This window comes from Artibeus jamaicensis, unplaced genomic scaffold (genome assembly GCF_021234435.1).
Source record: "Artibeus jamaicensis isolate MK-2021 breed Jamaican fruit bat unplaced genomic scaffold, CSHL_Jam_final scaffold_369, whole genome shotgun sequence".
Taxonomy (NCBI): domain Eukaryota; kingdom Metazoa; phylum Chordata; class Mammalia; order Chiroptera; family Phyllostomidae; genus Artibeus; species Artibeus jamaicensis.
This window is the reverse complement of record NW_026522042.1, coordinates 11,601,464-11,625,391: the sequence shown is the minus strand read 5'-3', so window position 1 is coordinate 11,625,391 and position 23,928 is coordinate 11,601,464. Positions and strand designations below refer to the sequence as shown.

General features: G+C 42.1%; 1 protein-coding gene across 1 annotated transcript in view; it reads left to right on the top strand.

Annotated features, from left to right (window-relative positions):
• SPEF2 (sperm flagellar 2) overlaps positions 1 to 23,928 on the top strand; it is a 143,712-nt gene that overhangs the window by 92,710 nt on the left and 27,074 nt on the right. The window contains exons 26-31 of the mRNA XM_037129058.2: positions 5,387 to 5,534; positions 7,384 to 7,512; positions 9,597 to 9,735; positions 11,241 to 11,470; positions 22,150 to 22,256; positions 22,972 to 23,154. Coding sequence (XP_036984953.2) covers positions 5,387 to 5,534; positions 7,384 to 7,512; positions 9,597 to 9,735; positions 11,241 to 11,470; positions 22,150 to 22,256; positions 22,972 to 23,154 — 936 coding nt within the window. The remainder of the gene's footprint in view (positions 1 to 5,386; positions 5,535 to 7,383; positions 7,513 to 9,596; positions 9,736 to 11,240; positions 11,471 to 22,149; positions 22,257 to 22,971; positions 23,155 to 23,928) is intronic.

Genomic DNA, 23,928 nt, shown 5'->3' with positions numbered 1-23,928 from the left:
ATGCAAGGACACAGGGAGGGCACGCAGGTAACCTCAGTCCAGGCAGCAGCCTCACCCACACACAGTCTAACTCGGGGACCACTGCTAGGGTCGCCCTGCAGCCCTGGGTCCACAAACGTGGTTCCCACCTTCATTCCTTCTGATTTTCCCTGCGCTATCGCATTTGAACAGAAAGCAGTGCCAACTTCCCAAATGGCTTCATGGAAAAGGTGGAAGAGGATCCTGCATCACAGTCTCTCTTGGAGAGCAATTGGCACTTCTGATTGGGCATTTTCCAAGTCCCTTCCTGGCCACTCTGCCTTCAGGGCTCTTTCTCTGGCATTGTCCCACGGCACCCTCAGTGCCTCCTTTCTGCCACCCCCCCTTTGGTTCCACTTTCTTTCTTTTCACCCTCTCGAGAGTGATTGTCAATTCTTCTCATTGTCTTAACTTCTTTTAAAAATCATTTTAGTCACACATAAGAAAAGTGCATGAAACATCACTGAATGGCTTAAAGAACCCACCAAAAGTGCACACTCATGGAACCACCGCATGGGGAAAAAGAAAAAGTCTGCTCCTGCCAAGTCCTTCTGGTGGCCCTTCCCAGCCCCGATGCTCTCGTCCCTGCAAAAGGGAACCTTGTTTCACCTGCTTAGTAATCATTTCCTTGATTTTCTTAAGAGGTTGTTTTACCCATATTTATAACTCTAAGCATTATAGGTGAGCTTTGCTTGCTTTTGAGCTTTCAATAAACAGACTCATACCTTTTGTCTCCTTGTGTCTTCTTTTGCTCCATAGTATTTGTAAAATTCATCCCATCCTCTTGAGTGTAGTTGTATTCTGTTCAATTTTGTTGCTATGTAGTATTTTCATTATTAAAATATCTCACACTTCATTTAAGCAGCTACCCATTCGGGCTCCCAGTCTGGTTCCTTTCTGGGTACTGCTGTGATGGACGCTCCCATACATTCCCACGGATAAGCACTGCACCCTTGACTGTTGGGTATGTACCTAGGAGAGTGCGCCATCTTCAGTGTCAGTAGACAGTACTATACGGAGTACTTCCGCTTTCCCAGGCAATATCGAATCCTGTCCCCATTTGACTGCAGGGTCATTGTTGTCAGCAGCTCGATGACCACCTATCATAAATTAGGCCTGCTGCACTGCTCGATTCGCCTACCCCCACACTCAGACCACACCTATTGTACCATTTATTTGTTATCTGGATGAGCAGACATTCCCACCTTGCCATCTCTCAAGAGCATTCTGGCTCTTCTAGGCATTTTGACTTTCCATATACATTTTCCCATCAGCTTGTCAAGATCCATGAAAACATTGGCTGTAGATATTTTTTTCAGATAGTGTTTATTAGATTATGGGAATTGTTTTTCATTTCTACCTTACTATGAGGCTTTTTTAACAAACTGTGTTATCAAATGCTTTTTCTGCATCAGTTGAGATTATCAGATTATTTTTTTCCTTTATTTCGTATTATGTGAAATACATCGGTCAATTTTTTAATGTGAAACTTAAGTCCAACATTGTGATGAAGCATCATCCTTCTTAGACATTGCTGACTTTGTCTTCCTAACAATTTGTTTGGGATTTTTAAATTTTTGTTCATGTAACTTGAACATCCAGGTAACACGAGCCTCATAAGTTGAACTGAGATATAACTTTGGAAGATTTTGTGGAAGTTGGAATTATTTCTTCTTGAAATGTTTGGCAGCATTTAACAAGAAGCCACTTAAGTTTTTAAGATGTTTGCAGGAAGGGTTTGTTGTTGCTCCCTGCATTCGGGGATTCGTTTTCTTTAATGGATACAGAGAAATGTCTATTTGCTGTTTCTTCTTGGGCAGAAAAAAAACCTGGACTGGCTTTGGAAAGTTTTATTTTGCTAGAAACTTTCCACTTTTAAATTTTCAAATTAATTGGCATAAAGTTCTTTAAAATAGCCTCGTATGTTAGTGTTAATATAACAGTTTATTACCTACTTGATGAGTATATTACTTTCTTGGTCAGCTTACCTAGAACTTTATCAATTATATCAGTCTTTCCAAAGAACTAACTTCCAACTTCATTTTACTTTGATTCCTTTTACTTTTTGTTTCTTAATTTAATTTTTTCCACATTATATTGTTTAGGATTATTTTCCCTTTTAAGCTTTTTCATAAACTGACTCAATATCAACGCCTTGGCTAATGCCATTTTTCTCTCCTAAGTTCTGCTCCTTTTTCCTTCCATTTATGGAAACCTCATACTTTAAGTTTTCAGGACAAGTTCCTACCTGGAGTCCTGGCCAGTCAGTTAGTTGCCCATCTCCTGAAGCCCTAACCTTCTATAATCACATGCTCTTCAATCTCTTGTAACACTTGCTGTCTATCCCATTTCTTTGGCCCTTATTATCTAGATTATGATTTGCAGTGTATAGTTTGTTGGTTATTTTCTTGAATACTAACTAGATTCTAAAACTTTTATATCCCCCACTCCTAGAATAGAGCCCATATCTAACATAATACTAAGCCCTAAAACCAGCTTTGGGAGGCTGCTGCTGCCGTAGCAGTGACACTGACGTTCATGTTAATGAGGGTGGCAGTGACAGTGAGGGTCCCTGCAAAGGCCACAAAAGCTACTGAGCCCCAGAGAGTGGGAAACCAGAACTAGGAGTTCTAGAAAAAATATAAAAATTATTCTTTCCATTGCTAATTGAGCTACATAAACCTAATTTACAAGTCTTGTGAGTCCCATTAAAATTACCTGGGGGAGATGATGTTTTAAAATATGACATGTAGACATTTTAAATTTCTAAAGCACTGGTAGAGAGAGAGCATCCTACAACACAAAGCGCACTGGCCACCCCGCCTGACTAAGCTGCGTGATTTTAGGAAAATCTGAAGCTTCAATTCCTTTGATATATAACATTCCACTTACCTTTTCTTTCTTGGATGGTTGAAAGATTTAACGAAATAATGTATACGAAAGCGTTTGAGAACTTGTAAATATAATACATCATTATGTGAAGATATTTACTCAAAATTATACTATTTTCCTTGTGGAACTTTAAAAACCACATAAAAACCTAGGAGAAAGGATTGTTTAGTAATTACTGTTACTTATATTTGAACCCTACTTTTATGTTTCTCATAGGCATTTATGACATTGATGTTCCATGACCATAAGGAAATTTTGAGTTGCAAATGAGACAGGTGTGATTCAGGAAGTTGTTTCAGGGAAAACAATAGCAGCTGAGATTAGAGCTGCTGAAATGAGAACACTTGAACCCAGGCTTTCTTCTGCACCGCAGTTTTACCGTAGCTATCCATTTAGCACACTGTGTTAATTTTTGGCAAAACTGGCTTCTAATTAGCAGGTATGCAATGATTTTAAAGAAACAAATCATATTTAATGCCTACAATGCCAAGGCATTATTTCTAGCGTTTTTTCAGCCTTACAAGCTAGATTGCTGGAGGTGTTGTGAATGATGTGAATTCTTTTGAGAAAGACCCATAGGTCTTTGAAGGAAGTAGACAGAAAAATGAAGATGATGATGATGATGATTATTATCATCATCATCATCATCATCACAACCCAAGGTTGTTTACCAGGGAGGAAAATCCAATTTTAAAGGAAATTGCTAACTTACCTAGTGCTTTGCAAGAACAGTTTAAGAAATGAATTGCTTGCAATTTAGGGGGAAGTGTTAACAAGCCTGCTTTCAGCATTACCAAGAATTTGGAGTAGAGTATATATCATTAAATCCATTTTTATCAAAAGAGCATCTGATTTTTAAAAACAATGTAATACCGACTTGCTCTTTGAAAGCTGTCGGTATCCTTCAAAGTTGTACTGCCATCAAAGAAGCTGTGGGTGTATTCTGCAGAATAATATTATGTTAAAAGAAATTCCATCAATTAACAAGCATCTCCTGTGCATCCCCTATGAACATAGCACGGTGCTATGTGGAGAATTCCAAGAAGTAGAACTGGCCCAACTCTTGGGAGCTGTAAAGCCCACACTTAACACTCACAGAACAGTAGGGACTCCACTAAGTGTAGGGAGTATTAAGTGTAGCAGAAATTTGGGGCGGGCAGGAATAGGCTGGTCTATCTGGCCCCCATGACTAAGCTTCTTTGTGGACAAAGATTGTGCCTTTATTCACATTTCTATTCACCTTCACCCAAGGTCCTCTTTCTCCTCCTGGCCCCTCACCCAGTTCTCCCCAGGAATGAGGCCAAGCTTGGACACAGTAAGCACTTTAATAAATAAATAAATCCCTGCGGACCACCATCTCCTCACCAGTCACCTTGTTAGGATTTAAAAGTTGAACTGTATGCGGCTCCTGCCTCCGGGCTGTGTGCGGGATTTCCTTCTTCCTTTCTGGAGTCTTCCCGCAGCTCTCACTGCTCAGGGCTGCACCCAGGAACACCCCTCAGCTCTCCAGGGGCAGGTGGACTTATTTCAAAGGTTCAGTCTTTCTAACTGTAGGCACAGCCCCAGCTGCACAAACCCCAAGACAAGGTTTTTCCGCACCTTGAAGGGTAGAGCCAGCCTCAGAGGGGAAGCGAGGGCAGCACCCCAACTCTCTCCATTCATCAGCTATTATGGGGTGGCCACATAACTCGCCTGTCAAACCTGGATATGTGTGAGACTGAAGGGAGGGGGCAGCTGAGATGGAGGGAAGCTGAAAGTCCCCCGAGTGGAGGAGCTAAGAAGCAACATTGAGGTTAGCCCGTGGGACAGGTCATCCCAGCGAACACTGCATGTGTCATGAAGCCTGGGATTCACATGTTCACAAGCCCAGTTAATATAGGGCATGCACTCCCCACAGTTGGTGGGGGAGCATGAAAAATTCTTAACCACTTTATGCATAAAACACAGGCATAGTAAAACACATAGACAGATACAATCTCTTCCATAGGAATAAAACTTCAGGGAGAGGGATGTGATTGGGAGATCCTGTTTTAAAAATTCCAAAGGGGTTCAGTAATTTTTTAAAAAATGAGAAACACTGATATAAGGGAATGACCCTGATTGAAGGCCAAGAGATAACGGGAACTTGGAAGGACAAGGGAGGTTAAACCCACGGGGTCGAAAATTTAAAAGAAAGGAATTTTTGCCTCACCAGGGACCCGTCACAGCCTGGAGGTGGCAACAGGGAAGCGTAAGGATGCGCCCTCTGCAGGCAGGGCTGAAGCAGCCCCCTGTGGCTGACCGGGGGAAGCCGCATCCCAGGACAAGGCCGGGCTTCTGTTTCAGTAAAGACATGGAAATGTATGCTCTTTAAGACTGAGTAGGTGGCCTGGTTGTTTGCCCCGGATTCAGTGGAATCGCCTGAGGACGAAATCCCAAAGGTTATCATATTTCATGAACGTTGCCCTAACTGAAATATTGCTCCTTATACAACCAGGTGGCTGCTGAAATTCACCAGAGGCTCCTGGAAGAAGAAAAGGACACCCAGCTGGCAGAAACAAAAGAAAAATCTCCTCAGACGAATGCCAATAAAAAGGTCACAAAGGAACCACCCCCACAGAAAAAGGCAGACAAAAAAGAGAAAGGTATTCATGGTTTTAGCATCCAAAACTGTGGATGCTTAAACCTCACCTTGATAGGAAACCAGCATGTAACAAAGCACACTAACCTCTAAGCCTCTAGGCTCTTCACTAGGTTTAACTTCGAGACCCAGGCTTCCATGAACTGTGGTGTTAGTTGGCAAATCATATCGCATACCTGTCCTACCTAACTTCTTTATCCAAATAGCCAAGTATATCCAGAATCAAATTAACCTCGAAGACAGTTTGAACATATTAAAGGAACTCCAAGTTCACATTGCGTGATCTGAAAAGTGTGTGCAAGGGGGCTGACACTTGCTGCGGTGACCAACGGAAGTTTAAAAGCTCATTATAAGTATGTTAGTTTAAGGTTCAGTTCAGGTCTCAGGTTTTATTCAAGCAAGTCCTTATCTCTAGGGGCCTCCTGGAAAGTAAAGGGAAAGGAAAACTGGGGTTGGCCGAGAACAACTCTTCACCTTCAGGATCAGCCCTGACACCAATGTCATCTTCCCCTCTGAATGCCTCTTGCACGTGTACATTTTTGCAGTGACTTGGGGCAAGAGAGGAAGAGTTGGCAGTCCGTGAACACAAGTCCCTCCATGCATCGAGTGCTCGTGATGTGTGTTAGGTACCTGCTCTGCGAAGCACACTCTCCTGGGTGCCGAGAACACAGCGGTGAATCTTAGGAAAACAAAAATATGGCCTCTGCCCAGACGGAGCTTCAGGCTAGCAGCAGAGACACACATTGGCCCATCATTGTTCTTTGGGAGGGAAGGGACAAGTCCCTTTAGAGCAAAGTCACCTTCCTCCAGCTGAGGCTCCAGAGAAACCCTTCCGAAGGGGAGTCCATTTAAGCAGCCATGGGTAGGAGTTAAGACAAAGCCCTGAGAGTGGGGAGTGGGGGGGCTGGGGTGGCACTTGAGACAAACAGAAGAGTGGCACCATGATAAAGGACATGCCCCTTCAGTCTGTTGATGATGATGATAATAAATGGTATAGGCAGCATTGGAAGGAAGTGCTTTAATTTACTTTAATGAAATAACTAGTTGAGTCTAATCTCTTAATTTCACACATGGTAAAATAGAAATCTAGGAATTTAAGCTCTCTTTCATTTGTAACTTATACATATATCCTCCATTGCAATGAACACCTCTTATTACAGTTTCTCTGTTTACATTTATATATCCCCCAAAATTTTAAACCCTAGAGGTAGGACCTTCAAGAACAACTTATTGAATTAAGTAGAATTATATAAAATGGGCCCACAACCAAGAATCACACTGTCAAATTCTCAAACACCAACAAATTCTTATTATCTAGTTTTCCTCTGTAACCCATGAAGTACTTGCAGTTAAGTACTAGTTGCAAGATAATTAAGTCAATTACAGATTCTTGACCATCAGCTACATTTCAGCCATATCTTCTTGAGGTTATCCTCCAGTCTCTTCTCAATGAGGACTTGGGAAACCCATGGCTAATGTAAGTAACCCTTGTGGAGTTGTCCTTTTGCAGGTGGCTAATGGCATCCACAGTGTGTTGGGGTTTGCTAATGTCTGTCCCCACACTCTGAATTGCCACCTCTTTGGAGTCAGTAACCATGTCTGCATGTGCTGCACAGCCCCATTTGCCCATGATGGTCCACGTTCGTGGCCAGCACAGACGCCATGTGGAGAGTTCTCGGCACAAGGCCCTCAGGACTTCATCACGCACACTGTCTGGGCCAAGGCTTCCTCCTTTCCAGAGCACCGGAGGTTCATAGGTCCAGACGTTCTCCTTTGTACTCATTTTGTCCAAGTACCACGTGTGTGCACCCGTCCACTATGAGTTTATTCGGCGTGTTTGGTTGGCCTTTCAGGGAAATCATTATCCATGACAGACGCCACTGCTGCAGCACAGTCACCATCGGAGATTGCCGAAATGGAAAGGAAAAACGAACTGAGACTCAGAATAAAGGAGGAACATCTTGCTGCCCTGCAGTTTGAAGGTAGTAATTGGAAAAAACTAAGATGATCCTTTTCAATAGAAAATAGACCACTAAGCCAACAGCCCACATGGACAGCTCAAACCATGCCTATGAGAACACAAAGCAAACTGATTAAAAAGTACAGCATTCAGTTGGCTGTTTTCATGCGACCATATGGAGACTGGGTTGACTATTGAATAATTATCTGCTTGTTTCTCAAAAAGAAAAAAAGAGAAACTGAGAAGGGGTTAGGAGAGCACTTACAGTAATTATAATCTCAAAGACTAGAAACACAAAGAATCTTTTAGAGTTGGTGTCATTTTACAGATTGAAACAAGGCCTGGGGCTACCTACGTAGGTGGCTTTATATTATAATAAGAATAGTCTAGGCATCTCATCAGAAAAATAAACCCTATCCAGAGGTGAACAGGCCCTGAAAGTGAGTTCTTGGGAGCAGAGCCAACAGGAGAGCAAGTGATGGATAAATAATGTCCAAGGGCCCCTTTCTCCTTGCATAGCAAAGACTCTAAAAGACAGTCTCCTTCTGGCTCCTCAAGGTGTCTTATAATATATTTCAAAGTGGAATTTGAAAAGATCAAGAAACCGAGCAAAAGTATCCTAATTGGAGAGCAACTGTGGTCAATATATTAGGTGACAAAAATCATAAAATTACATCTTTGGGTCAGCTGGGACACATTAACTACTCAATGACCATTAACTATTAAGGATGCTTTCCATCCCTTGTTTCTCTCCTCTTCTCCCATCCTCTCACCCCACTACCACCTGCCTCCACAATCCCGAGAGTAAAATCTGAAGTAAGTTGAACTCAGGAAGATCTGTGGGGTCGGGAGAGGCAGGACGCATCTTCTCCTCCCCTGCCCATCCCACCTCTGCTTTCGGTAAAGTCTGCTTCATCTTTCAGTACATTCATACATGATTCCTGCCAAGGTTAAATTCCTTCATTCACACAATAAATATATACAGGGTTTTCACTATGTGCCAGCCCTGTAGTAGTTACTGGAAACACATTCATGTATACACAGACACAAAACTAACAAAAATAAATCCTGGTCTAGAGGAAGTGAAATGCAAGCAATCCCTTATAGTATGTTGGGATATTGGAGGCTGGCTTACGGGACAAAGGGAGAATATGGGGAGGGCTGGTGGTGATCAGGAAGGACCTCCCCAGCAGGGGAATTAATGCTTGAGCTGAACTGGGTGAGCAGAATGTGGAGAAGTTTGCCCAGAGCCCAAACTGGAGCATCAATGGGAGGGGAGAGCTAAGTGAACTGCAGTGAGTAGCTCATGAGTCTGGGGCATATTCTGGGAACAACTGACTGGGGACATAGGGAAGCCACATCATGGAGGGTTGCACAGACCTTGCCAAGAAAAAGTTACCTTTTCTCTTAGGCCAACTAGGAGCTAGAGAAGAATGCTGAGCACAAGAGCAACTGTGATTACGTGTGCAGGTGACACAGATCTCTCCAGAGAGTGTGGAGACAGATTTGGATTTGGGTGGGGAAAGGAACCTAGAGAAAGCAGAACTGAGGCCACTGGGATAGTTTAGGTAATATACCCAGTGCCTAGACTAGACCAGTGGTAACAGAAACAGCCAAGAAGGAAGATTGGAAAGGTATTTCACAGTAAAATCAACAGACCATATGGTGTGCAAGGAACAGCAGTAAGTCCTGGGACACGTGGACTTAACCCTGTTTTTCCCAGTGCTGAGGAAGACTATGGCATTGTAATCCCAAAGTTCTAAAGTAGGGAGATCAAGAGACTTTGTACTCTCCTCCCTTTTGAAATTAGGAAAATACCTATTTGTGTTTTTTCATTTCAATTTGTCAAAGAGCATATTACTATAAAGTGCAATAAGTGTAAAGCTTAACTACAGTCTTGGTTTAAATTATCAAATGACTCTACCACACATTACTTTTGCTTCTCAATGAGATGGCCGAGTATCACTCATCCATATTTACAGATTAAATGTCTGCCTAAAGCTTCAAAAATTGAAGGATGATTGTTTTAATATTAAATTCAGTTCATCAGAAAAATGCATATGTGCATAATATATTTTTAAAGTCTTTATTTCTCTTTTTAAATAGAAATAGCCACACAGTTCCGACTTGAACTGATAAAGACAAAAGCACTGACCGCCATTGAAGGTTTAGTGACAAAGGTAGTGGATGTATATAAGCTCATGGAAAAGTGGCTTGGTGAGAGGTACTTGCATGAAATGGCCAGGTAAAGTATTGCCTGACATGATCAAAATGCACTTTGACCCTGGCTGGTGTGGCTCAGTGGGTTGGAGTAAATTCCTGTGAACTGAAAGATCACCGGTTTGATTTCTGGTGCCTGGGTTATGGCTTCAGTCCCCAGATGGGGTGCATGCAAGAGGCAAGGATGGGTGTTTCTCTCCTTCTCTTTCTCCCACCCTTCCCCTCTCTCTAGGAAAAAATCAATAAGCATATCCTCTGGTGAGAATAAAAATAAAAATACACTTTGGTATTTCCTGAAAACCAAAACTGACAAAGGTTTTTAAAGTGTGCACAAATGCAAACTACCTTTATAAATAGAAACATTGCCCTTTTAGGAAATCACGTGTACCTTTGTATAGACCCTTTTCAATGGTAAATCACATTTCAAAGGATTGTATTGCAATATCCAGTCTTGTATATTATTTAAGAGTTTGGTTTTCACACTACTCAATGAAGACTTTAGTTTACAAGGTAAGATGATAGGTACTTTTAAATATTTTTTAGAAGTAAGGTAATGCTTCATATCTATCTAACACCAGACATATAAAACCTCAATGGCCTTTAAAATGGCCTTTAATTGAAGCCAAAATGATAATCCCCAGTACAACTGAAATTCACACCCTAGGTGATTTCACCTTAGTAGCCACAAGGTGTGGAACCATGTGTGATTGGCTCCACTGCAGAGGTGAGGACCCCCAGCAAAGTCAAGTAACATGCCCAGGGACCCGTGGTGAGAGAGTGTCCTGAGCAAGAGCACAGTGTCCAGGGCTCGTCCACTGTGCCCAGTGGTCCCTACCTACTGCTGCTGATACTAAATTTACATGTGCTTGTACCAGTGTGGTTCATTTTATAATTTATCCTGATTCCAAATAAGTGTGTTATTCCAATAGTCATATGTTACAGGATTTTTTTTCAGGAATATAACCATATTTTGGTTCATACTCAGAATAAAATACAGGGCCTGGCGCAAATAATGTCCCTTTTCATTACAAAATCATAAGCATGTAATTCTATAATGTAACAATATCACACTCAGGCAGCCCATATGACATGTTAGGTGAAATGGTCAAAATTAAAACCATAAATTATTACACCCATAACATTACCCTACCAACCACACTCAAGCAGGCGTTACTTCTGCTGGACAAGATGCTGGTGTATCTTGACATAATCTTGCTTATGTGGTAAAATATGTTCTAATATAAGTAGAACCATATTTAGTGAAGTATCTTCTTGTTTAGCTTTGTAGAAAATGTGTGGCTATGAGTTTTATAATGAGCATGTGTTTTGCTTCTAAGCTTCATTTATTTATTTATACCTTGCCTTTTTATAAATGGGTTTGAGGAGGAAGGAGAATTTTTAAACATGCAGACTAAATCATCTAACTTAGATATATAATGTGTCAACTCTGTGTATGTATCTAACAAACAAACAGCGTTAACCCGACAGTATCTTCCATGGGGATGACCCTCTTCCTTTTCCCACTTTCAGTATAGAAAAGTTAACGGAGGTAGCTCGCTATCACATTGAAACGTCTACAAAAATTCAGAATGAACTTTATTTGGACCAAGAACACTTCTTCATTAATGGCGACATCAAAGTCTTTCCAGACCCTCCTCCTCCTATACGCCCTCCGCCTGTGGAAAAGGAAGAAAATGGCACCCTGACCATTGAGCAGCTGGACAATTTCCGAGATCAATTCTTAGAAATAGCACCGAAAGGTAAGAAAAACAGTTCTTATGACAAGAGCCCCCAGATGTCAAGATTAACCAGGAGGGCAATCATCTGCCCACAAATAAAATCAGCCCCCTGGGATGACGCGGCCCTAAAATGATCCCTTGCCTTCTTCTACTTAATCTTATACTTGCTTCATATAACCTAGGTTTGAGTTAAACGAACATGAAAAAAAAAACAGTGGCTAATCCCTAGACAGCGTGGTGATCCTCATTCCTGGTAATTCTCCTCCCCTGCCCCCCTATACTCCTGGCTGGCAAGCTGGTACATGGGAGCAGTGCTCCGTCTGCCAGTGGAGAGACAGCCTTCGTGCCTACTTCCAGTTTAAACTTTGTATTGGGATTACGAACTCATGGAAGGGGATTATGAGTTTGAAAGGGGGGTTACAGGGATTCCACTTTGTGGAAGTGAAGTTTGAAAATTATCCGCCACTCTTAATCTCTTCCAGAAGGGGCCTTCGTAGTTGTGATGATAGGCATATACACTCCTGGAACCAACCTCAGACCCAGAGTTTATATTTCAGCTAAAAGCTGAAAATAAAGAACAAATAGCAGCTATAACTTGACATGTGTATGTCTTACAAGATAACTCTAGAGACCCTTGGGACCAAAACCTATCAACGGAAACATTTGTCTTATTTTCAGAGTGGGGTAGAAAGAGGAAGGGAAGGAGGAGAAAGACAAGGAAGAGGCGAGGGAGGGAGTTATGTTTTTAACAAAGTAGATGTAAAAGAAAAACCAATTGCCCTGGGGACTTCGAGGGAAATTTGAAAAGGCAAACAAAAAAAGAAGAAAATCTAAACGTCTGTTTAAGTTCTTTCTAGAACAGAAGATGAACTTTATAAAAGCAAAGGACAATCAACGTGCAGGGAGGTTGGTCAGGGAAAGCTTTGTGAAACGGCACTTTGCAGGGAGCAACTGAAGGAAGTAAAGATTTGATGGCAAAGATACAGAGGACGTTTAGAGTCTGGGCAGAGCCGCTAGGAAACGAATTGATGTGAGGCATGAGTTCAGGTGTTCCGGGAAAGATCGGCACCCAGCTCTGCTTCTCCTTCACCACCCACACAAACTGCAGGTGAGCACAGGAGGAGGCCCCTCTGTCGGGGAACCACCTCCACCCACCCCAGCTGGGGACGTAACCCAGATTTAAAAATGTCCGTTATCACTAATGCAGAATTTACAGGGCTTCATACTACTGTGGGATTTGAGAGGCTTGGTGGTTCAAAATGAGTTATCGTCTATGGACAAGCAGTTGAAACCCTTCTCTGTATCCTCAACTCAGGATACTTGAAAAAATATCTATTGCATGTGTTGCTTCTAAGTACATGTGAAATACTTAGCTTAGTGTTTGGGTAGTCTACCAATAGGAGTAATACTCACTGTTATTATTTATACTAATGTTGTAAAGGGAAGGCAAAACAATCCTCATTCCATTATCTGCATCCCAGAGTCATAGAATTAGAGGTTCTCTCGTGACATCTTCAGAGTCAGGCTGCAAATGCCCACATGGCCCCTCCCCAAGCCAGTCCAGTAATTACCACTCACTCCTTCTCCCCCTCTCACCCGGCCTCCAAAAGCATCCTTGGACTTTCATCTTTCTTCCATCACTTCTGTGGTTGTGGCTCACTGCCTTAAGGGATACACAGGTCTCTATCTTTTAAGTGAAGTCTTTGGTCATATGCTTTCCAAGAATTGGAAAACAAGCCTTTATGACACCTTTCATTGTATTTCCCTGGAACTTGACAAAATCAAAGGATAATCTTAGCTGAAGTGGTAACAGTCCTGACACAATGGAACAATTGGTGGAAAGTGGTACATTTCTAAACATGTGACCTGACAGAACTTCTTACTGGAATTTGAAAATTGCTATTATTTCTAAGCTAAAAAAAGATGAGCATTTCCTTATACTATTTCATATACACCGATGCAACCTATGGTATTTGCGGTGCAAACTTCAAGGTCACCAAACTATATTAAAATAAGATGGACAGGTGGGCTTGTTCCTAGGAAACCAGCACACGTGTTTGCGTGTGACGGTCTTTATGTTACTAAGCCTGCAGTAACATCTTTTAACAAATTTTTAAGTAGTGTTAATATTATTCAGTTACACTTTATAACTTTTAATTTTCCACATAAATAAAATTATAGAAGTAAATAGATGATCTTTGATTAAAACAAGTGTCAGGCTATTTTATATACTTGCAACAAGTAGATGCTTTCAGGACAGAAATGGCAAGGACTCAGGAGTTTTCTGCTGAGTATTAATTGGCCAATCTACTTGAAAATGGAAAGCCTTCATTAAAACACTTCTTACTGAAGATAATGGAAAATTGAAAATGCACCATATACCATAATGCTTATATTCAACACTCCTTTCTGGTCAGGTTCTGTGCTTATGATGATTCTAAATCTCCTTTGGTAAAGCTATAATGCGACAGAAAGTACCATTTCTTGATATGATTGTTACAAACATGTCAGGGAAAAAATGACCATATGTGTGATAACCACACAAGGTCATGTGAAAATACAATGAAATAACTTGCACTAGCATTTTGTTTTTGCTGCCTAGTGAAAATTCATACTTTAGAATGTTAAGAAGAGCTTAAGAGGCGACCGCTGGATCAGCAAAACATTCATTCCATAAGCTCTCTCAGGAGTCATTCCACAAGCACCGTCCCAGCAGAAAAGGGACTTCAAGAGTATCTTTTGTGTTATAACAGTAGCCAGTCCTGGCATGGCATGAGAAGCCACGCATCAAGCCCCATGCCAGCATTTCCATGGTAACTCACTTCTTACCCATGGCTGGAGGGTAAGAAGACTCGTCCATGGATAAGGAGAGTCAGGCAGCTCCTTCCAGATCTTATCAAATGACAGCAGTATGATCTTGGGCAAGTCATTTAACCTTTCTGTCTCACTGTCCTCATCTGTAAAGTGGGGAAACTAATAAGGTTGCTGTAAGTATTAAAATAATAATGTACAGAAAGTGCTTAGAAAGTGTCTGGTACATGGAATGTACAAATTAAGTGTAATATAAGCTGTTATTACTTAATCCCATAATAACAGTGATATTAATGTAGCATTATTATATTAATATTAATATAGAAAGTATATAGCATTATACAATATTAATGCTAGCTATTCTTATTATTGTCCAAAATGTTAGCTCAGCATCCTGTAGGTCCACATACCCTAATAATGTTTACATCACTACCCTTAGAACACTTGCAGAAAAAAATTGTATCACCCGGGAGAACTAATCCATCCCATACTTCCCAAACAAAACACTCATCTTGTAAGCTCTGGGTAGGTACAACTTGTCTCCAAACAGCAAGTGCCAAGCACATCAGGAAGATGGCCCTTCTCCAAGGAAACTATTTGGAGCCTGTAGAGATTGGAACACTTTTGCAATGTTCCTTCATCCCCACTCAAACCCTAAGAACTCCTTTTTCTTATAAGCCTCTCAGTACTCCACACAATGCTTGGGGAGGTGCAGTTAGTTCATAGCTATTCGGGCTTCTGCCAAGAGGCTATCTGGAGAGAACACAGTCCAGCTGATTCTGTGACCTCTCTCCTTCAAGAGAGACAGCATGTAGCCGTTCAAGGCCTGTAGGATTGTTATGAAAACTGACATGGGGCTCCTCTGCAGCCCCATCTTGGGGACCCTTAGAAGCAGTGAAGGGTCTCAGAGGCAGAGGGCACAGATGCAGAACTCAAGACTGTAGTGGCTAAGCTAGATCATTCAGCTACATGGCTTTTATAGAAATTCAAATGAGAAAGTAGTGACTGCTGCCTGTGTGGGTCAGCATAGGGGTTAGCTGGCAGGATTCGGACAGAAGCTTCCAGGAAGAGAAAGAAGCAGCGGCAGGGTATTCCAGGCACAGGGGAAGTGGGGTAGACATTTGTATTTTTGAGGTGGCATGACATATTTAGGGAACAGCAAACAGCAGCTGGGGCAAGAGGCAGGAGGTGAAGACCACAAAGAGGTTGTGGTCAAGTCACAAAGTCTCAAGTGGCTTACACAGGGCACGCAAGACAGGGTTGTGAAACATGTTTAGAGCCAAGGGATGCGGAGAATGGACTAGAGAGAGGAGACTACGAGAGAGCAGCAGACGCTGCTCTAGCTACAAAGCCTCAGCTACCGGAGAGGCAAGAGGAAGGGTGCCTGGCTTGTTGTCTGTAAAGAGTAACTAGAAAGTTCTGTGGCTTTGTGTAGGCTCAGTGTCTCTGAAAAAAATTATAAAAATATGAGAGTATATATTTGCCAGCAATGAAGCCCCATATTTTGTTTTTTTTTAATATTAAATTTTATTTAGTTACTTTTCAAGTACATTTTTTTTTTATCTATTTCTCCCATCCCACCCCACCCCCCCGCCCGGTCTCCCCCCCCATCCTCCCCCCAGTCCTCATCTCTGCGTCCCTCATACTTGTTCCTCCAAATCCCTCCCCCTTTTTCCCCTTAAGTTCCCTTCCCTCTCCCCTCTGGTCGCTGCCCACTTGTTCTCTATTTCAGTGTCTTTGTTTTTGTTCTGTTTGCTTGTTTGTTTTATTCTTTAGCTTCCTGTCAAAGGTGAGATCATATGGTATTTGTCTGAAGCCCCATATTTTGATTTGAAAAGTGATTAAATTTGCCTGACATTTACACAAATCAAGAAGTAAGGAAAGACTTATTAGAAGAGGTGTGATAAAAGGAGAATTGGTGTTATGTATTAACAAAAATATCTTGTCAAGGTGGCAGAATCTAAGGATCATGGCAAGAAGGAGTGTGGGCCCATATGCCCTATGGTTCCCTCCGTGGGTGAACGCCTTCCGCTAGATCAGATTCATATCACGGAAATGCAGTAGTAAATCTAGAAGCCTTTGGACCTGGTAAAAGTGTGGGCAGAGGGGTTCAGGTGTCACTTCAGGAAGAAACGTAATCTCATGAAACCAGAGAATTTATGTTGAGCAAATGAACGTATGAGCTCAAAATTCAAGATAACAGCTTCTGAAAAGTCTGTCCACAAAACTGAAATCATCAAAGAGAACTAACTCATTTGTGAAAGTTCAAGTCCTTTGCTTTAGCAACAAGAGACTTCTTTTTACATTCATTCTTTCACTCACGTCTGCACCAACATGTGTGTGTGCAGAGCCGGCAGCCCCTGGGGCTGAAGGCCTAAGTGGGGACCAGGAAGCCCATGTGCAGGTGAGGACCAAAGACAGAGTAGGGGTCAGCTCCAGGGCAGGAGACTCATTTTAAATGAAAACAGCAATCATTAGAATTCAGGGCAAAAAGGGTCCTGTTATAACAACAATAACTGCAAACAGACTGATTAAAAGGCAAAACAGAAGTTAGATACAAATAGGGCAGGAAGGGCAGAGGCAGATTGACTAATGTCAAAGGCTGTCAATTAAAAGACGTTAAGAGACGTGAGATCAAGAGAAATCGATTAGGAAAGGAGATTTATTCTTAAAAACCTGCCAAGTGCTCAGCGCCCCTCTGGACGTTGTAGACACACAGGAAGCATTTTTCCCTTGAAAGAATTTAAAATCTAGTCTCGGAGTCAAAGCTGAGGACCCTAACCGGTGAGATGAAATGATGCCCTGCGTGTGTGCATCCACAAGAGGCGTTGTAATGTAGCATCACACACTTGTCCCAACCTCTCATGGCACCATAAAGCGGGACCGCACAACGCCCACAGTGTCACAGAACTTGTGGGAGGGAGATTGCTGAGGGCGCTAGGCTCCTGCCTTCAGAGGGAAACTGGTATGTAAAGACTTGGTTTTGTGTAATTCTAATTTCTTCTCCTTCCATCCAGTTAAGTATACAGTCCCCTCCCTGACAAATAATCTAATGTCACAAATTAGGCCTTTGGGGAAAAGAAGAATATGAGGCATGAAGCACAGCTGTTTTACAAACTACCTGGAACGGGTCTCACAGCCTGACACCCTTTTTGTAACAAGCCAGCTCTCCAGTCGCCAGAGGAAGTGGGCCTGGCGTGGAGAGACGTCCAAGGCAAATCTTGCAGACAAACTGCTGTGTGTGCCCCGTTGTTCTTTGCCCTCACCACGGGGAGGAAAGCGCAGCAAAAACGGTGCCCTGGAATGCGTGGGGAGACGAGTTCTAGAGTGAAGAAGACCACAGCCCCTTTACCCTTCTGAGCAACCCCAAATAAGGAAGTCAGCAAGCATGGGGGGCTGTGGAGTAGGATGCCTGCTGGTGAACCCCAGCTCTGCCACTTACGAGCACTGTGACACTGGGCAAATTAATTAACCTCTGTCTAGTACCTAGTTCTTTTACCCATAAAATGGTGCTAGTAGTTCATCAGTCCATTTGATTCACCATAAAGAAGGATACCGTATTATAAGGATTATATTATATAAACCATTGAAACCACTAACCAGAATGCCTGGTAGGTAGTAAGCACTCACTATGAATTTTTCCAGAAATAATGAGCAACTGTGGGGAGCAGCCATTAAGCAAAATGGAGGGTAGACATTAATGAGTCCTTAAAGTAACAATGTGGAGTTATTTTAAAGGCAGGGATTCTCCAGACCACATGAGTCGGGTCACGGAAAAGCAGAAAAAGGCACGTTCGCTTGACCATTACCTTCCAAAGAGGAACAACCAATTTTTGAAAATCTGGCTGAAAAAATTCCCATGGCTTGTGTATGATGAGATACCGAACCTTATGTTCTGTGGCCTGTGTCGCAAGCATGGAGTGAAGTCCAAAGGAAGTCAAGCGAGTCTCTCTCACGGCACTGACAACTTCAGCACCGAATTTCTCCGTGCCCATCAGCTCAGCAAGGCGCACACCCAGGCTTCATTAATGGAAGCAATGAAGGGTTCTCCAGTGAACAGAGTCTCCTCGGAGCTGACAGTGAGGACCATGGGCAAAGTCACCCTTGGGAGAGTCGAGAACTTGTTCAGATCGTGCCATGCCCTTGCCAAGACTGGACGTCCCCTCGGAGATTTTATCTGGATGTGCAAGCTGGATGACATGAAGGGTGTCGATATTGGCCCCGTATTCAGGACAAAAAAGTCAGCAAGAACCTTTACATATTTTATTGCTGAAGTAGAACGGAGAAATCTGAGAGAGAAACTGGAGGAAATCCCGTTTTTCTCTGTCATCAGCGACGGGCTCTCAGATTCCTTGATGGAGAAAGCTGAACTTGTCTACGTGCAGTTTGCACACGTAGGGAAAGTGCACTGCCAGCTTGTTGGGGTACATACAGCAGAAAAGAAGGATCCTCTCTCTGTCAAAATTGCCATTGAGAAAACTCTGGAGAGAAATCTTCAACTCGGGCTGTCGGACCCAGGCTGGGCAGAGAAACTGGTCGGCTTTGGACGGGATGGTGGTCCTGGCTCAGAGGGAGAAAACAGCGGGTTGGCCCTGCTTTTAAGAGAAATCCAGCCATGTGTGCTGACTGTGTATTGCTTCGCACATCATCTTGAACTATCTTACAAGGCGGTGTTCCAGAGCGTCCCCCTGTACAGCGATGTCAGAGACCTCCTCCACGGCGTCCACCGCTTCCACCACAGCTCACCTCCCCATGAGCGTTCTCTGGTTGCTGTTTGCAGAGGCCTGTGCCTGTGCCCTGCGGTGCCTGCTCGAGCAGGAGGCGGGAGGTGGCTTCAGAGACTACAGGCGGCCCTCCGGAGCTTCCTCAAGGGATACCCTGCCATTGCCCAGCAACTGCGTTCAGTGAGTAATTTTGAAGTACAACTCTCTTTTAGTTTTTCAGAATAGTAGTAGAAAGTATTTTTATTGAGCAATTTGAAATAATAACTTCGAGAAGGTAGACCACTGTTCTACTCCCAACCTGCGTTGCAGACAGGCGAAGGCAGCAGTGACTCCCGTCGTCAGAAAGCCGAGGAACTGCTAGAGATCCTTCTCCGAGCAGACATCGTCAAATTCGTTCACTTCCTGGTGGATGTCATTCATGTGCTTAGCGTTCTGTCCCACGTCAGCCAAAACAGAAATTCTTCAATGGCGGATGTATCTGCTACTCTAAAGTCAACAATGGAAATGCTCAGAATGTATCAAACAAGGTGAGCAGCCAGGGATGAGCCAAGGGACTTGGGAGATCATCTTCCAGGTGCTTTTTCACTGAAGGCTTTACTTGGGGGGATTTTGTTTCTCCCCAGACCAGGGCCCCAAGAACGTAGGGTGGATTCAATCACACACTTTCACGGTAACTGCCTCAAAGATAAGGGAAGCATTTCTGATGTGAGAAACATGGTTTTAACACGTCTTATCAAGAGGCTGCAAGGTTGTTTCAGAGATGCCAGCCAAGATGTGGTGAAGGCAACAGTGATTGGAAATTTTAAATCATGGCCCACAAAGAAGAATGAAGGTAACCTATACGCACTCACTCTGAACCGACAGTTCTTTGAGTGCTTTTAAAAATATATGTGACTATTCGTTGGTGTATTGATGACAGGTTTTGGAGAAAAAGAGGTGTCCATCCTGACTACACATTATAAACCAGTCTTGGAAGCTGCCAATGTGCAAATCAATGAAGTGCTCACTGAGTGGAGCATGTTGAAATCGGAGATTTATGACAGGTGAGCATCACTAAACTAGGTGATATTTATAAATATTGGGTTAAACTTGGGCATCTCAATCTTTTACATTTTTCACTTTCTCTCTTAGATTTCAGAACATCCGCAAACTGACATGGGATTTTGTGAATTCAGTTTGTTTACACAAGTATCCAAATATCCTGATGCTAGTGGACCTTGTGCTGACCCTCCCTGCAAGTTCAGCGGAGGTGGGGCGGGGCTTTAGGCAGATGCAATTCACCAAGTCACAAATGCATGCCAAGGTCAAGGCTGAGAGCATGTCGGATATCCTGATCATTCAGCTGAATTCTCCAGACATTAACAACTTTGACCCCAGGAGAGCTATCCATTTATGGAGTACAAGAACACTGTCTTCAACCAGTGATGCAAGATCTAATTCAGATTGCTCATCAAACTCAGAAAGCCATTATGAAAGTGATTAGTAACATGACAGATGTTGACTCATCATTCAACATAGCAGAAATGAAAAAAATATATTTTCAAAAGCCTGAAACTTATAAGTAAAACAGTCAACAGTCTTCACATCAAATACAAAAGGCATTTGCTATCTTCCAGGAGTACAAAGCAAAAATCCAAAAGTTGGTTTTCCAGTAACTTTCTAATTCTACTTTTATATTTACATGTTCTTTCAAAGTCTTTGGGTGAGAGATGTATATTTCTAAGCAACAGTGTTATTCTGATGTCATCTTTCTGAGAGTTATATGTAAAGATCATATCACTGTATGCCTTGTTCATTTAAGTAACAGGTCAAATATTAAAATAGTTTTTACATTTCACACTAATGTTCCCAGGTAAACAACTCCTATGTAGTTGAAAATACTGTCTTCCAACACTTTGCTTGTACCATGGTTATTAGAGAAGGAAATTTGTTACACATCTACCAGAATTTTTAAATACTTTCAGCTTCTTTATGGTTTCGAGTTTACTTATGGTTTCATACTGAGAAACATGAATTATTTATTTCTAACTTATCTGAAAATTCTACTACCTCAGAAAGCATTCTCATTTCTATAAAATTGAATACTCAGGTTTGATCAAAAAGAGTAAAGAATTTATTTCTACACAAACATCTGTGTGGCCAGTCATATCAAAGAAAGGAATAGTCTGCTCTTGCTACCCAGAACATTACCTTCCAAATCTCAAAATTGTGTATTTGGTTTGGTGCATAAACCACCCAAATTTTAAAAGGATTATTACATGCTGTCCTAAAGGTTAGAGAAAATGATGATGTTTATTGTGGACTTTTATAAATGCTAAAAACTTAGATGTACAAAGAAAAACTTGAGATGCCACGTCTGTGTCTTTTGCTCTTTGTATTTCCAAACAAAGAAGAACAGCCGTACACTCTGGACCTGAATGATACTCAGTACATGTAGGAGGCTCTTGTGGCTCAAGGTACCTCTGCTGCGGGAAGTAGATATGTTTAAAGCGGTTGTATTTCTTTTGCTTCCCTATTTCTTTTTAAATGCATGTGCATGCAATTTGAAATGAGAAACAGGCCAAGCAGACAGCTCTGTGGGACCAGGTAACATAGACTAGCCCATAAGAGCAAAACATTTAAGAGGTTAGTAATCTTTTGTATACTACTTTGGAATAGTGAGCCAATTGTATGATTAAATGAACTCTTCCAATCCAATAATTAAGCAATTCAAATCTCCCTACATTGATAAAAACCAATATATTCTGATCTAAAGAGTAAAATGAGGATAAATGTGTTACCTTGATCACTCTAGTGATGTGCATGCTTCTGAAACACCTTTATCCTATATTTACCAAAATGTTTTAGTCTTGTGCCCTACTGCATAATAAGAAGGCTTAGAATATTTTTTAAAATTCAACTGATTCTGACTAAAAGGTCAAAAAATACTCTAACCTAAAATATGAAGTCTCAGTAACTTGCCCAGTCTATAATAACATATTACTCAGCCAAAAAAAGGCATTTTTGACTTAGCTGAGAAAAAATAATGAGAGAGCATCAGGAAATTGATTCTTGTTTTCATATTTTCAAAATGTCTTCTGCTTCTCTAAGGATTACTGGTTTAAATAATATTAATAACATGATTTTCTGTCATGCAATTAAAAAACATTTTTCATTGGATTATAGGCATAATAGGAAATAAAACATTCACCGACATTCTTCTTGACTTGGTGACCCTGAACCTTGGAACAAACAACCTTCCTAGTAGTTGGATGCACCTCACTCGGCCTGAAGTAGGTGTCAGTTTTGTTTGGAATTTAAACCTTTGAGAATTTTTATTTGATCAAGTCAGTAGTTTTAAAATAACCAGTACTTGCACAGTAGCTGACATTTAGTGGTCCACCAATAAAAACTGAGTGATTCAATGAATGACACATGCTCAGCATTGGAAGAATGAGTGAGGATGCCATCAGTCAATGACCGGGAGGCTCAGCCCACGAGTTTGCATCTGTTGCTGCCTGATGGAATGATCCTCGGTAGTAAGAGTAGACAATTCTGGCAGTTCTTGCTTTTCATCATATTCTGTTTCTTTAGACTGTGTAAGAAAACAAAGCGGCTAAAGAGTATTTCCCTACCAGGGGGCGGTGTGGCCCTTATACAGCCACCACTATCACTTTTATCCCTCCCCTGTTGACAAGGTGCAAAGTCAACCATGAGACACAGAGACACATGTGTAAAAGACACATGAGACGCAGGCACACGTGTAAATCCACTGGGTAACAGTGAGCAGAAACAAAAATGTCAAAGAGGTGGAAGGTGAAACACATCCCGGGGACTGCCTGGTGGGAAGTGGTTGGGAGAGCTCGAGGGAACGCAAGTCACCACCAGCTCTAATCGCCAGTCCGAGATCCTGCTTTCTTCATCTGAATCTCTTCTGAGAAACATGAGCAACAGAGCTTCCTGATACAGTCATACAAACATCCAATGGCATTTCCTGTTTTCTCCCAGTTGCAGGAGCTAACCTCTTTACTGACAGTAAACTCAGATTTCGTGGACTGGCGGAAGTTCTTGTTAGTGGCTTCGCTGCCTTGGCCCATCGCCCTGGAGGAGGAGCTCCTGAAGACCCTGCAGAGGTTCAAGGCCGTGGATGAGGAGCAGCTGGGCACCATCACCTTCCAGCAGTACATGCAGGTGGCTATCAACACCTAGTGGCGTGAAGACCAGACTACTTTTGGCCTAAGGAGTAAATAGAATCTAACTGGTGATCTTTACCAGAGCAATCCTGGCAGAGAACAGAATCCAGACCACAGAGGACTGAGGAAATGATGAGGCCTCTAGGAAATGAAGATAAGAATAACCAACTCGTTTTTGAGAAATTTGAGTAAGGAAGGAACGAGCATGAAATCTCCTAACTAGGAAGGGCCTGTATTGCTCATTTTGTGTCCATTAATTGAACTCATCCTCTTGCTCACCATTTCATAGTGCTAGCAGACACAAAAGACAGAAATGGATATGGGGTGCCCATTTTGAAACACAGGGTTACCCTCTAGGTTCCTGCATCTCAAATGTTGGCCACCACTGAAAGATCATGCCCCTCCGGCTTCTCTTTCTCCTTCCATAATTATTGGATGGCGTGCTTATCACCGGCCCTGAGGTTCTCACACTCACACACCCGAGCCAGAGGAAATAGCACTTACACGTTGAGAAGGTCCCTTCATGGATGATCAGAAAAAGTGTTCAGCTAACTAGGCTCTGATTTTTCTCCCAAGAGGGACAATTTCTGAATTCTATCACTGTCCTGGACTTACAACTTGTAAAGATGATTTTGTTTAAAAACAAAACAGCAAAGCAAAAACTTACTCGGTTTTTATCATTGGCTTAAGACTTTAAACAGTGGTCATTGTGCAATTACCAGCCTTCACTAGATGCCCATTAACACAGGATATTGATTTAAACATCCTTTTT